Raw genomic sequence first — 14,088 nt, 5'->3', positions numbered from 1 at the left:
ACTCTAATAATCAAAAATAATAAATGATTTATTGGATGAAACTGTGTTGACACTTCCAGTATTTAATAAAATATATGTATATTTAAACTAAACATTTGTTTTGATTGTTCGCCATCTCTGTTGCCTTACTTTTGAAGGATATTCGTGATGCTGCCTTAGAATTGGGCTGCAATTAGATTTCTTAAAAGGCAGCATTTTGCTGCCCACCTTTTGTATCGTGAATATGTCTTTGATACCTGTATGATACATGTGTCTACACAGGCAGCATACTAGGTTTTGGAAGAGAGTTTACATCTACAGTCTAAAGTTCAACAAGCTGCTGACTTTGTTAAGATTGAATTTAGAAAATTATTAGGTGGTTGGTAAGGACAAGGATTTTGAGTTAGATTTTACTCATTAGCTGTTACGTCTTCATCCGAGTGGCCGGCCTCATCTTCTGATTGGTCACTAAGCAGATCACATGGCAGTAAGGAGGCGGAGTCAGCTATCTCCAGAACGGGAGCTATGCTTGGGCGGCGACTTCCGACATCGTTCTCTGCGGGTGGAGCCAGTTTGATGCCAGTTTCAGTGGGACTGGTGTTCTCAAAATCCAAAGCAACTGTTCCTGAAATAAATCACAATGTTGGACAAACAGACCCGCTTGAAGCTACCTGACCTTTCTCTCTTCTATCCATTCTTACTCACCCATGCTTGCAATTATGCTATGAACAGGCAGACCAGATGGGCTGTTTAAAATATCACAGTGGCTCCGCCCCTTTCCCTGATCTGCTTTCTGTCTGAAGATGAAGGCAGAGTTTTCCTCCTTTGTAATGTTGATGTAGTAACAAGTGTCACTGGCAGCCATGATATGACGAGGTCCAGGGTTTAACAAAATGCTCTTGTTATCTTCTCTCTTCACACCGATCATACACACACCGTACCTAAACAAACACCGATTCAAATAACATGGCGATAAAATATATATATATATATATTTTTAAATGCCCAATTCCCAATGCGCTCTAAGTCCTCGTGGTGGCATAGTGACTCACCGCAATCAGGGTGGCGGAGGACGAATCTCAGTTGCCTCCGCGTCTGAGAACGTCAATCCGCACATCTTATCACGTGGGTTGTTGAGTACGTTACCACAGAGACCTAGCGCGTGGAGGCTCACGCTATTCTTCGCGGCATCCACGCACAACTTATTCACCACGTGACCCACCAAGAGCGACAACCACATTATAGCGACGACGAGGAGGTTAACCCAACATGACTCTACCCACCCTAGCAACCGGCCAATTGGTTGCTTAGGAAGCCTGACTGGAGTCACTCAGTATGCCCTGGATTCAAACTTGTGACTCCAGGTGTGATAGTCAGCGTCTTTACTTGCTGAGCTACCTAGGCCTTGGCGATAAAATTCTTAAATATATACAATAAAATTGCATGCAAAAACAAGTTTGTATAGGATTTCATGTGTATTTTATTTATGGGTGTTTCTTCAACTTCAAGCAACTTTTTTCTTTTATAAGAAGGTCACATTAAAACTGACTTTTAAACAGGGCTTCATCATTTATTTTGGGTACTTTTCAAATGCCTTTTATGTATAGATTTTATTGTTTTAGCCTTGTCCTAGACCCAGACTTTCAGTATGAAAACTTATTAAAATCCATTATATAAAAAACGAATTATTAGATGTTTAAACTTACATTTAAACTTAATTACATGTTTTAAAACATTTTCAAAAATTACGACTGTCCACAACACCAAAAAATTTTGCCCCAATAAAGTTTTTTTTTTTTTTAAAGTTAGTGTACTTGTTAACCAAGTGGACAAAAAGACAAAAATCTCTTGTGATGCATGCACATACACTGGCGGATATTGTTAGTAGACAAATAAAAATATAGTGAGATCATGAAAAAAATTTTAACGAGACTTAACTTTCAAGAAGTCCACAGTGCTAAAAGGGCCCAAAGTTGAAGAAACACCCATAATGTGTGTAAACCTACTTTTTGTGGGCGTGAAAGGCAGCGTAGGTAAAGCTTTTGGTGTTGTACTCTCTGAAGAACATACTGTCACCCAGGCGGATATGATACACCTCGTTACCCGAACAACGCCCGTACATCCTCTGCCACTGCTCCGGAGACTGCTGCCCTTCTCTAAAAGAGTTTTAACATTAAATTCAACTGTTTCTCATTTACTTTGTGTTAACAGTTCAGTTCCTAACCTATTAGGCTGCCTTACATGATGCTGATCAGTTCCCATTGTGTATACAGTGTTAAAGGAGTTTTGACTCACTGTCCGCGAGACGTGTGGACCAGTAAAGTGATCAGTGTAGAAGTGGCCGGACACAGACAGTTCAGAGCTAGCATGGCATATTTAAACTCCTCCTCACACACAACGTGATCTATTGAAGGAAACAGATGCATTGCTCATACAATTGCAGAATGAACTGTCCAAGGTCCTTAAACAAAGTGAATGAACTCTAATGAGGAACTGTGATGTTTTTAAGTTATAAAATGAATAAAAAGTGAGAAAGAACCAGATAAAAAGGAAAAATAGAGGAGTGAAAATGTTTGAATGGAATTAATGCAATATTTTGAAAAAGAGTAATAAAACGATTACCTGCAAATTTAACATGGAACTTGTTTTCGGGTTTAAGTATCTGGACATAGAGAGGGCAGTTTGGAGCAAAGTCCTTCACGGCCCAAGCCCTCAAGATGGTCTGATGATCCTGCAAATAAGTCCATATTGATTCATAATTATTTATTGACAGATACATTATTAAGAAGAGTCCCTTAGAACTTTAGAACTGGTGTAATATTACAAACCTTCTGATACACTAGATGGAATTCAAATCTAGATTATACTGATGTGTGAACTTTTATCAATACATGTGATTGATGAATGAGATGTTAATGATTTAAAAGCTTACTGCAGCCATGCGATCAGCTTCATTCCTGCTGCTGAGAATAAAACAAGCTTCGGCATCGTCCATCCTATCAGAACACAAGCAATCAATCACAGAAGAATATTAACAAAACTACAAATCAGAGAGAGAGAAAAAACAAGTAGTAGATTGGAGAACAGCAACCAATTAAATATATAATATGGAATTTATAACTTTTAGGATAAGAAACCAAGAACACTTATTGGAAGAAATACAGATGAAAAGAAGTAAATATAAACTGACTAATGCTAGGTTGTGAGTTATTTGGAAATATAAACCCTTACGATATACACAAAACATTTATAACTTTAAAAAATGCACATTATATATATATATATATACATATATATATATATATATATATATATATATATATATATATATAAAGGCTTAACCAAAAGTATTTAAAAGTATGGAAAATATGAAACACAAGCACGCATGCACACACACACACACACACACACATATATATATATATATATATATATATATATATATATATATATATATATATATATATATATATGATATGTATAGGCATATGCTTATTTACATTTATTCATTTGGCAGACACTTTTATCCAAAGCAACTTACAAAAAGAGGAAGAATACAACATGAGCGATTCATCTTAAGGAGACAGTAATACAAAAAGTACTGCATTACAGAGGGAGTCTGCTTCACGGATGGAGTTAGGAAGGTCATTCCACCATCGAGGTACAGTGAAGAAGAAAGTCTGGGAACTTTATATTTTTGTTGGTAGGACAAGGCGCCGCTCATTTGCAGCCTTCTGGTGGGAACGTAGCTCTGCAGGAATGATTGTAGGTAAGCCGGAGCAGATCCAGTGACTGTTCTGTATGCCAGCATCAGACCCTCGAATTTGATACGTGCAGCAACCGGCAGCCAGTGTAGCGAGACAAGGAGGGGTGTAACATGCGCTCTCTTGGATTCGTTGAAGAACAGACGTGCTGCTGCAATGTCCTTTTCTCCCCAATTTGGAATGCCCAATTCCCAATACGCTCTAAGTCCTCGTGGTGGCGTAAAGACTCTCCTCAATCCGGGTGGCGGAGTTCGAATCTCAGTTGCCTCCGCGTCTGAGACTGTCAATCTGCACATTTTATCACGTGGCTTGTTGAGTGCGTTACTGCGGAGACCTAACGCGTGTGAAGGCTTCACGCTATTCTCCGCGGCATCCACGCTCAACTCACCACGTGCCCCACAGAGAGCGAGAACCACACATTATAGCGACCATGAGGAGGTTACCCCGTGTGACTCTACCCTCCCTAGCAACTGGGCCAATTTGGTTGCTTAGGAGACCTGGCTGGAGTCACTCAGCACGCCCTGGATTTGAACTCGCAACTCCAGGGGTGGTAGTCAGTGTCAACACTCGCTGAGCTAACCAGGCCCCCCTAAATGACTAAATGTTAAATGGTGCTGCAATTGGACAATGAGGCTGTCACTCACTTGGCTCGGAGTAGATCCTGGTTTTTGAGGGCGGAGCCTTGCAGGTAAATTACCCTTTGAGACCAGAGTGGAATCTGCAATATCCTCCTCACCTGGACGTCTACTTCACATGGACATAAAATCACCACGTAATAATCCTAAAAACATGCACATACATCACAAAACACAGTGAACATTAGATACCTTGTAAAAATTCTCTCTGGAGAGAAAAAAAGATTGTGAACAAACCAAACACTCACACTTACCTGTGTGTGTGGGTGAGCATAGAACTCATTAAGAAAGTCCATGAGCAGGTCGATTTTGAGGGTGCTCACACACAAGACCACATGCCTCTCCGTCTGAGCCCGATGTCTGCTGTAGTTTCCCCCAGATTTCTGCCTTTCCATCCACAGATAAATCAACTCTTCAAACTACAGCCAGAGAAGAGAGGATGAATTAAACGTCACTTGGTAATAAAAATATTGAGTAAAAGACAGCAGGACATACAGTATTTAAAAGATGTTTAACAAAATGGTTCAGAATGGAATAGTTGCTTACTGCTTTCAGAATACAAAGTGTGTTTCTTCAGTGTGTTTGTTGTGACCAAAGGATTTTTATGAATTAGGGCTGTATTGAATATAAAATTTGGCTGACATTAATTATGATGATTAATTGTCTGTTTTAGCGCTTTCACCATTAATTGTCATAAGTACTTGTTACCTTTACCTACTATTACCCAGAAGAGTGAAAGTGTCCAATAACAAGACGGTTACTGAGATTAAGTGAGTAGTATTTAGCTGGTCATGTGATTTTAAAATGGCAGCCCCCATGAGGGCGCCCCTCCCCCATGTAGGTTTAAACAGCTTTTATAAGGTTGCTGATATGGCTAGCAGGGCCGTTATCGCGACCACGAGGAGGTTACCCCGTGTGACTCTACCCTCCCTAGCAACCAGCCCAATTTGGTTGCTTAGGAGACCTGGCTGGAGTCACTCAGCATGCCCTGGATTCGAACTGGTAGTCAGCGTCAATACTCGCTGAGCTACCCAGGTCCCATATGATGCATTTTTAAACAGTAGTATGCTATCTTATTGCTATATATGTTATTCTATCTCATTGATGTTTAACTTGTGTTTAATCAGTACATCCAAAATATTCCACACATCCTACATTCTTTTAACGGCAGAAACACCAAGAATAGTATGGTAGAATGCTATTCTGAACATAGCCTTAGGCTGAGTTTGTAATGACATACTACAACACTACTGTATATGGCAGAAATAGTAAGACTAGTATGGTAGTATGCTAATCCTACCTCAACAATAGTCATTTGTAAATGAGCCTGAATGAGTGACTAGATTTGAACTCTCCCACCTGTAGGGGCAGCACTACCAGAGCCACACAAATCATCACCACCACCAGCAACTGAGACGGCCAGATCTGAGGCGTCACGTCGCCAAAGCCCACCGTGGAGAAGGTTACGATGCAAAAATACAAAGCGTTAAAGAGAGACAGGCTCTTCTTACCAGCACGTTCTAAATGCTGGATACCACATGTGCTGAGAGACAAAGAAAAAGAAGGGAATTAATTGTAGGTGATGAGTGATAGAAAGAAGGAAGTACAATTATAGAAAAAGAGAAACTGATAGAGATTTTCACCCAGTGAAAACGAGACATAAAAGTGTGCAGATAAGAATGAGAACTTGGTTAAACATGGCGGAGTGCGTTCTCTGAATCGCCCTGTGCAGATCGTTCTGTAACAGACACAAACACCTTGTCATTCGAAAGGCTGGAAGTCACTGGATAGTCATTGGTCTGCATTTATTTGGGATTTGTTCACACTCACTATCATACTCTCCAGAGCACACTTGGCGAGCCAGCAGTTGAGGAACACTGGGATAAACAGGTTTCTTAGAGGCGGCCAGAAGATCTGATACACAGAATGAATCAAAAATAAATTATTAAAGGAAAAGTTCACACAAAAATGAAAATTCTCTAATCATTTACTCACTCTCATGCCATCCCAGATGTGTATGACTTTCTTTTTTCTGCAGAACGCAAAGATTTTTTAAACAATATTTCAGCTCTGTAGGTCCATACAATGCAAGTGAATGGTGACCAGAACTCAGAAGGTCCAAGAAGGACGTAATGTAGCATAAAAGTAATCCACAAGACTTCACTGGTTTAATCCATGTCTTCAGAAGCAATATGATACGTGTGGGTGAGAAACAGATCAATATTTAAGCCCTTTTTCACTGAACATCTACACTTTCACTTTCACTTCCATATTCTGGTGTGGAAGGGACTTTCACTTTCACATTCAGCCACCTACTGGTCAGGGCTGGTCAAAGGTGGAGATTGAAAGTAAAAAAGGACTCAAATATTGATCTGTTTCTCACCCACACCTATCATATCACTTCTGAAGGCATGGATTTAACCACTGGAATTTTATGGATTAATTTTATAACTCCTTTATGCCATTTTTGGACCTTCTGAGTTCTGGTCACTATTCACTTGCAACAGAGCTAAACTATTCTTCTAAATGTCATAATTTGTGTTCTGCAGAAGAAAGAAAGTCATACACATCTGGGATGGCATGAGGGTGAGTAAATGATGAGAGAATTTTCCATTTTGGGTGAACTATCCCTTTGACTCATTGTCATTACCAATTATCAACAGGAATTTGAGATGATCTGAAAACGTGAGCCTGATCTCATGAAAAAATGTGACAGTGGCAATGTTTTTGCAAAATGAAATTACGTGGTTCATTACACGTATCACAGCAGTTGTGAGGTGAAATGTCTACCGAGTCACACTAAAAACGAGTCAAATTTTCTTCCAAACAGATGAGGTTTTTAAGGTTAATGCTCTATTTGGTTTTAAACCAACAATTATAAAATATTTCATGAATATTTCATCTGTTCGCCTATTATTTTTATAGTCATCTTATTTTTGAATCATCCATCATCTACTCCTTGGTAAACAGCACATGGTTTGTAATGGCACGGATCTGTACCTTTAAGAGCGATTGCTCACTACAAAGCGTGTCACTCACATACCATTTCAGAGGTGCCTGGGTAGCTCAGCGAATATTGACGCTGACTACCACCCCTGGAGTCGAATCCAGGGTGTGCTGAGTGACTCCATCCAGGTCTCCTAAGCAACCAAATTGGCCCGGTTGCTAGGGAGGGTAGAGTCACATGGTCGAGTCCTCGTGGTCGCTATAATGTGGTTCTCGCTCTTGGTGGGGTGTGTGGTGAGTTGTGCGTGGATGCTGCGGAGAATAGCGTGAGCCTCCACACACGCTAGGTCTCCGTGTTAACGTGCTCAACAAGCCACGTGATAAAATGCACGGATTGATGGTCTCAGACACAGAGGCAACTGAGATTCATCCTCCGCCACCCGGATTGAGGCGAGTCACTACACCACCACGAGGACTTAGAGTGCATTGGGAATTGGGCATTTCAAATTGGGGAGAAAAGGGGAGGAAACCCCCCCATTTCATATTTCAAGTAATTTTATGTTAATTTTGATTTGGATGTGACCAAAAGTGCGGTGGTCTCTGTCAGTTGTTGCTTTCTGTGCAAATAGTTTCTCCATTCCAAATAGATTCGTCCCATTCATAGTGATCTGCAGGGACACACTGTGATAACGAGGGCATGAGAGGATGGCACTGTTGCATTGATTGATTGATTGACAGAGCATTGAATGAATCAGATAATCAAAGCCAGTGTCTCCCCTCATGTGATTTTTCGCTGTATTCAGCAGTTATCCCTCCTCACAATCACACCACTCTATAGGTGCTGAATGAGACTGAAATGAGGTGAAGGGAGACTCGAGAGATGCTGCCTCCCTTTGAAACTTTATCCACTGGGTGTTGATGTTTGATAGAGTGACTGCAGAAATATGACTTCTACACACATTAATTGAGCTCACATTTCATATTATTTTATTTGTTTTATTTATGTATAGTCGTTTATTTTGCTCACCTGAATTTTTGCGGAGGGATTGCCTCCCTTTCCTACTCGGAGATCTCATGACTGCTTTCTACCCTAAACTTAAACCCAACCGATATTGTCATAAAAAAACACATTTGAGATGAAAAACACAATTACACGCAACCAAGCAGCCATGTCATTTTGTGGTCCTTCTTTAGCACTTTCAGCTCACGTGTTGGCTCCTGTGCATCGCAAGTGCAACGCTCTATCCCTATCAATCTGAACGCACTTGAATAAGCTTGTAAATGTAGTTGGTTATCTAATGCAAACATCAGTCATGCACTGTAGTAAAAGTGTTTAGATGTCATAGGATAGCATTGTGTAAGGAACAGGGTGAAAAGAAAGTGTTTATGAACTGATAATCTCCCCAATTTGGAATGCCCAATTCCCAATGCGCTCTAAGTCCTCATGGTGGCATAGTGACTCGCCTCAATCCTGGTGGCGGAGATGAATCTCAGTTGCCTCTGCATCTAAGACTGTCAATCCTCGCATCTTATCACGTGGCTTGTTGAGCATGTTACCGTGGAGACCTAGTGCGTGTGGAGACTCACGCTATTCTCCGCGGCATCCATGCACAACTCACCACTGACCCCACCAAGAGCGAACCACATTATAGCCACCACGAGGAGGTTAACCCAACATGACTTTACCCACCCTAGCAACCGGGCCAATTGGTTGCTTAGGAAGCCTGACTGGAGTCATTTAGCACACCCTGGATTCGAACTTGTGACTCCAGGTGTAGTAGTCAGCGTCTTTACTTGCTGAGCTACCCAGACCCTCATCCGTCCTTTTACTTTAAATTTGTGTGATAAAAGTCATTGTTGTTGTAGCGCCTCAAGTATTCATCTCACCAAGAAACTCCTGCAATACGTACAAGCCACGACAAATTTATTTAGCAAAAAATTTAGGTATTGTAACGTGGTTCTATGAGACCAGATTGAAATATGTACTTTACCGTTATGATGAACGGGACTGTATTCAACATCTCCAGTAGGAAAGACACCTGAAATATCTGCTCCCAAATATTACCCTGGAAAAACATATGCACACCCAGGCACAATCTAACCCAATCTGATGTAAACTACATCATGTTTTCTTAAAAAGAAAAAGACCATAAAGTTGTCTTTAGGGTCTCTTATCTTAGACACTCTTACCTTGTAGCTGAGGTACATCAGCAACATGGCCTCCATAAAACTAATGGATGCTACAATCACCTGTGAACAAGTGTGCAAACAGGTAAGAACATAAACAGTAAAAGCAGGATAACAAAGTATTCTCTTTTTTTTTTTTTTTGACTCACCTGAATTGCCCACACCGGTATTTTTCTGTCTACCCACAATATCAGCTCCCTGCGAGAACAAGAGAGATTGCACCCAAAAAAAGGTGCAAGTGAATGATAAACATTCATCTAACTGGGAAGAAACAGTCAATTCAGTAATGTTGATTACTTGTCTCACCAGTTGATCTCATTGGTCTGGGTGGTGCTGTTGCAGTTGATGCTGTAGCGAGAGGAAGAGGAGGGTGTGGGTTGCTGACTGTGACACCTGAGTATATGAGGATATTTATACTAGGTCCTGAAACTGATTCTCTAACTTTCTTTATATACATGAAATTGCTTGTCTAATGCCAGCAGGAATGAGTCACAAGTGTGCTCTCTAAGTGATAATACACTCATACACACACTAACAGGCAGTTCTTACCATGTGTTGAGGAGCTGGGCCGGATTGTCCGTCATTACTCGTATAATGTAAAGAACACATGTCAAAAGCTTCAGACAGAAGTTAAATATTCGGATCCTTAAACCTATATCATAGAGGGTAAAATGTCAGAAATAAGCATTAAGAAGCCATAAAATGGGCATATGAGTAATAAAACAAATTTTTTATTTATTTATTACTCATATGCCCATTTTATGGCTTCTTAATGCTTAATGCTCCCTTGTTTATATATATAACAAAGGAATTACAGGGGGCCTGGGTAGCTCAGCGAGTATTGACACTGACTACCACCCCTGGAGTCACGAGTTTGAATCCAGGGCGTGCTGAGTGACTCCAGCCAAGTCTTCCAAGCAACCCAATTGGCCCGGTTGCTAGGGATGGTCGAGTCATATGGGGTAACCTCCTCGTGGTCGCTATAATGTGGTTCTCGCTCTCAGTGGGGCGCGTGGTGAGTTGTGCATGGATGCCATGGAGAATAGCGTGAAGCCTCCACACACGCTATGTCTCTGCGGTAACGCACTCAACAAGCCACGTGATGCGCGGATTGACGGTCTCAGACGTGGAGTCAACTGAGATTCGTCCTCCGCCACCCGGATTGAGGCGAGTCACTACGCCACCAAGAGGACTTAGAGGGCATTGGGAATTGGACATTCCAAATTGGGGAGAAAAAGGGGAGAAAAAAGAAAAAAAAGAAAAAAAAGAGGAAATACAGAAAGGGAGTTACAATGGAAGTGAATGAAGCCAGTCCATAAACATTAAAAATCAGGGACTAAAAACGTTTCAAGGAACGAAAACAGAAAACGAAAATTTTTTTTTGCAGAACGTAACCGAAAACAGAAAAAAAAAAGTGATTTTCAATTGTTCCGGAGTGAAAACTTTATTTTTAAATGCTGGCAACTGGTTATAACTGGTTAATTTTTGCTCAGAACGAACTGAAAAACAGTTTGTTTTTAGTCCCTGATTAAAATATACACTGTTTCAAAACTATAGCCACGACAAGACGTAAACATTATATGTATTAACATGATTTTAGTGTGAGAAAACCACATACTAACCTTTTCTGTGGAAAGTTATATCCAATACTGGGATTACAGTGTTTCATTATCATGGAAATGAAGTTGCAATATTGGATAGAACTTTACACAGATAAGCTAAGGAAGTGATTTTATCACACTAAAATCATGTTACAATTTATAATGTTTATGTCTTGTGGCTATACTTTTGAAACAGTGTGTATTTTAATGTATGGATTGGCCCCATTCACTTCCATTGTAAGCGCCTCACTGTAACCAGTTTATGTTTTTTTAAATAAATGGGGACGATTTAATTATTATTATTATTATAATTTTTTGTGGCAATCAACATTATGCCAAAATGCTGTTGATTGAGGTTAAATTGTATTGTACCAGGAACATTCCTTCAAAACGTTTACTTACTGGATCTCTGGTTTTTGATGAAGAAAAGTTTAAGTCTCTCTTTAAACGTGTTCTCATCCACATAAAACTCCACATGAACCCTGCAGGAAAACAAGTGACATGTCTGTCAACCTCAACCATTAACAATCAGATAAATAATTGTCAGCAAACTGATAAATCAATGACATTTCCTGTTCTGGCTTAAAAATGTTAAATATGACTTAAAACAAAACGTCATGTGGACACTGGACACAAAAATGTTACAAGCTGAACACAATGGTAGACCGTCGTAATATGTTGGAAGAATGTCAATAAGTAGACCCAGGTGAAAAAAAGATGAGGAGAAAATGAAAGGAGTCCAAGAGAAAGAATAAGTTTATTTAATCATGAAAGCTTTACATTGGCAAAGATTAATCTGCCAGATTCTACAGCAGTGCTGCCTTATAAAGTCAGAGTTCCAAGCATACATAAACACAATCAGGGCTATATCTAGCTATAAGAGGTATAAGCGGCCACTTAGGGACCCCAAGCCATCAGGGGCCCCACAAAGCATAGTCGTTTTTTTATTTTATATTATAATTTTTTTTAAATATACTAAAAGCTGAGAGTAAGACTCAGGCAGCTGTTATGGCTCAATTAGACAGTTTTAGGGGGCCCCCTTGTGGCCCAAGAGGGATGGGAGAATTGTGCACAAGAAGTGTGCAAGGAGAGAATTGTAGCTAAATGTGATAGGAATGCACACGCTCAAAGGGTATTTCATCATCATGAAGTGCACCAACAAGTAATTTATTGTTAATTTCTTTTTGTAATTAATCTATTCAAATTTTAAGTTAATATATTCAAATTTGTTGAAGACTGTATTGTGGTGACATTCTTGGGGGACCTCCAAGTAGGATTTCGCTTAGGGCCCCCATGTGCTCAGATATAGCCCTGATCACAATGCATGAATTTTCTTAAGTAATGTCAGTAAAAATTGGTAACACCCCAATACGCGCTAATGTGCCATTTAATGCATGTGTGAGTTTTCCAGTAAATGAGGGTGTGACACTGATCTTTATAATTCTGCCACATAAGGATCCTCACGATCTCTGTCCACCACCATGTTTTACTCTGTTTACACAGTTCAGCACTGAGAGCAATTCTCTATATTTTAATTCCAGACAGCCATGACAGAGACGTGATGTGTCCCCCAGTTCCCATGGAGACCGCAGGATGGGTGCTTTTATTTGCTGTCATAAAGTTCAACAAAACCATGAACATCATGACACCTGGAATATCACGTCCACGTGTGTACAAAATATAGTTTATATTTGTTAGAAATTTTGTGTGTGATATTATTTAGCATAGTTAACCTTATAAGGGTAGTTGATAAATAACATGGACATTAACTTTTTTTTTTTTTTTTCAACTTTAACATTTTTAGGTTACAAAATAATATAAATGCATTAAAACGTTTGCTAATTTCATGTCCCAGTGGTTGACTTTTATTAAAACTAACAGATTTTAACTTTTTTTCTTTTTGTTATATGAGGATTTTATTAAAACTGAATTGGAAACTTTTTACTAGCTCTCCATGATTTATTACTGGTACTTTTCTAATGTCTTTTATGTACAGATTTGACTGTTTTAGCCTTGTCCCGGACCCAGACTTTCAATATTAAACTAATTACAAATTATTACATGTTTAAAACTACAATGCTCTAAACATAAAGTGAAATAAGCATACATCATTTAAATATTTATTGTGTGAAAATGAGTCAAGATTATGACTGTCCCACAGTTTCAACCACACCAAACAATTTTCCCCTACTAAAGTTTTTTTTATTTTTTTTGAAGAGTTAATGTACTTTTTAAACAAGTCTACAAAAGTGGCAGTGAAGAGAGCATGTTTGAAATGAAATATGACACAAGTGATGATTGAAGAAAACAAAGAAAATTCAAGGTAAATATCACTTATTTTGAGCAGAGTGTCATTTTCAAAGCTGTAATTTTGCCAAATTATGCAAAAGTGTGAAATATTATTTAATTGTATTTAGTATACATAAAATTTTAGCTTTGAAATTAGCTTTAGCAAGACAAAGGAGTCATTTTACTTCAGAAACTTGTACTCTATAAGCTCTCATCAGCATAAGAAATCCACTACAGCAAAAAAGGAGACTCTTTTTAATAGAGCATCTCAGTAACTCTAACATGCGCAAACCAAAAGATTGCCGTGACTTTTACAGATGTATCCTACCTTTGCCCAGCATCGCTACCAAAAGAGTCCAGTCTCCAGTTGACCAGCGCCGGGTTAACCCAGGATGGCACTGCATTCTTCTGTTCCATAACAAAGAAAACCCAGAAGGTTTCTAGACAAGGATGTGTAGAGGTCTGGGCTGAGTTGATTGTTATGGAAGTACATAATCTACAGCGGCGTGGTTTAAAATAACCCGCCCACACACTCGATGGCAGGCGCGCAAGCATGCCAAAAGATTGGCACTGCCAGAGTTCTGCAGTCTTTCTCTCTTTCTGTTTTGTGTTTACATGTGTGTGCATTATAATAAATTGGCTTATTAGTTTTATTTGCATCTTTATGTAAAATATATGTAACATAAG

At 39.4% G+C, this 14,088-nt stretch overlaps 1 protein-coding gene across 2 annotated transcripts in view; it reads right to left on the bottom strand.

Moving 5' to 3' along the window:
- The window catches only part of LOC127431171 (potassium channel subfamily T member 1-like), a 29,899-nt gene extending 16,039 nt beyond the window's left edge, over window positions 1-13,860 (bottom strand). The window contains exons 1-18 of one of the 2 annotated variants that reach the window (XM_051681474.1): window positions 13,730-13,860; window positions 11,515-11,594; window positions 10,061-10,163; window positions 9,818-9,859; window positions 9,661-9,709; window positions 9,515-9,574; window positions 9,316-9,390; window positions 6,209-6,292; window positions 6,022-6,116; window positions 5,738-5,921; window positions 4,633-4,797; window positions 4,388-4,524; window positions 2,912-2,975; window positions 2,602-2,710; window positions 2,275-2,383; window positions 1,986-2,135; window positions 685-920; window positions 394-604 (exon numbers count right to left, since the gene is read on the bottom strand). In XM_051681474.1, the coding sequence (XP_051537434.1) occupies window positions 394-604; window positions 685-920; window positions 1,986-2,135; window positions 2,275-2,383; window positions 2,602-2,710; window positions 2,912-2,975; window positions 4,388-4,524; window positions 4,633-4,797; window positions 5,738-5,921; window positions 6,022-6,116; window positions 6,209-6,292; window positions 9,316-9,390; window positions 9,515-9,574; window positions 9,661-9,709; window positions 9,818-9,859; window positions 10,061-10,163; window positions 11,515-11,594; window positions 13,730-13,818 (2,042 nt within the window). In that variant the 5' untranslated portion in view covers window positions 13,819-13,860. The remainder of the gene's footprint in view (window positions 1-393; window positions 605-684; window positions 921-1,985; window positions 2,136-2,274; window positions 2,384-2,601; window positions 2,711-2,911; window positions 2,976-4,387; window positions 4,525-4,632; window positions 4,798-5,737; window positions 5,922-6,021; window positions 6,117-6,208; window positions 6,293-9,315; window positions 9,391-9,514; window positions 9,575-9,660; window positions 9,710-9,817; window positions 9,860-10,060; window positions 10,164-11,514; window positions 11,595-13,729) is intronic. The other variant, XM_051681476.1, reaches the window with a different exon arrangement.
- Between the last annotated feature and the right edge of the window lie 228 nt (window positions 13,861-14,088).

The sequence above is a fragment of the Myxocyprinus asiaticus genome, chromosome 40 (genome assembly GCF_019703515.2).
Source record: "Myxocyprinus asiaticus isolate MX2 ecotype Aquarium Trade chromosome 40, UBuf_Myxa_2, whole genome shotgun sequence".
Classification (NCBI taxonomy): Eukaryota; Metazoa; Chordata; class Actinopteri; order Cypriniformes; family Catostomidae; genus Myxocyprinus; species Myxocyprinus asiaticus.
This window is presented reverse-complemented; position numbering and strand designations above follow the sequence as displayed.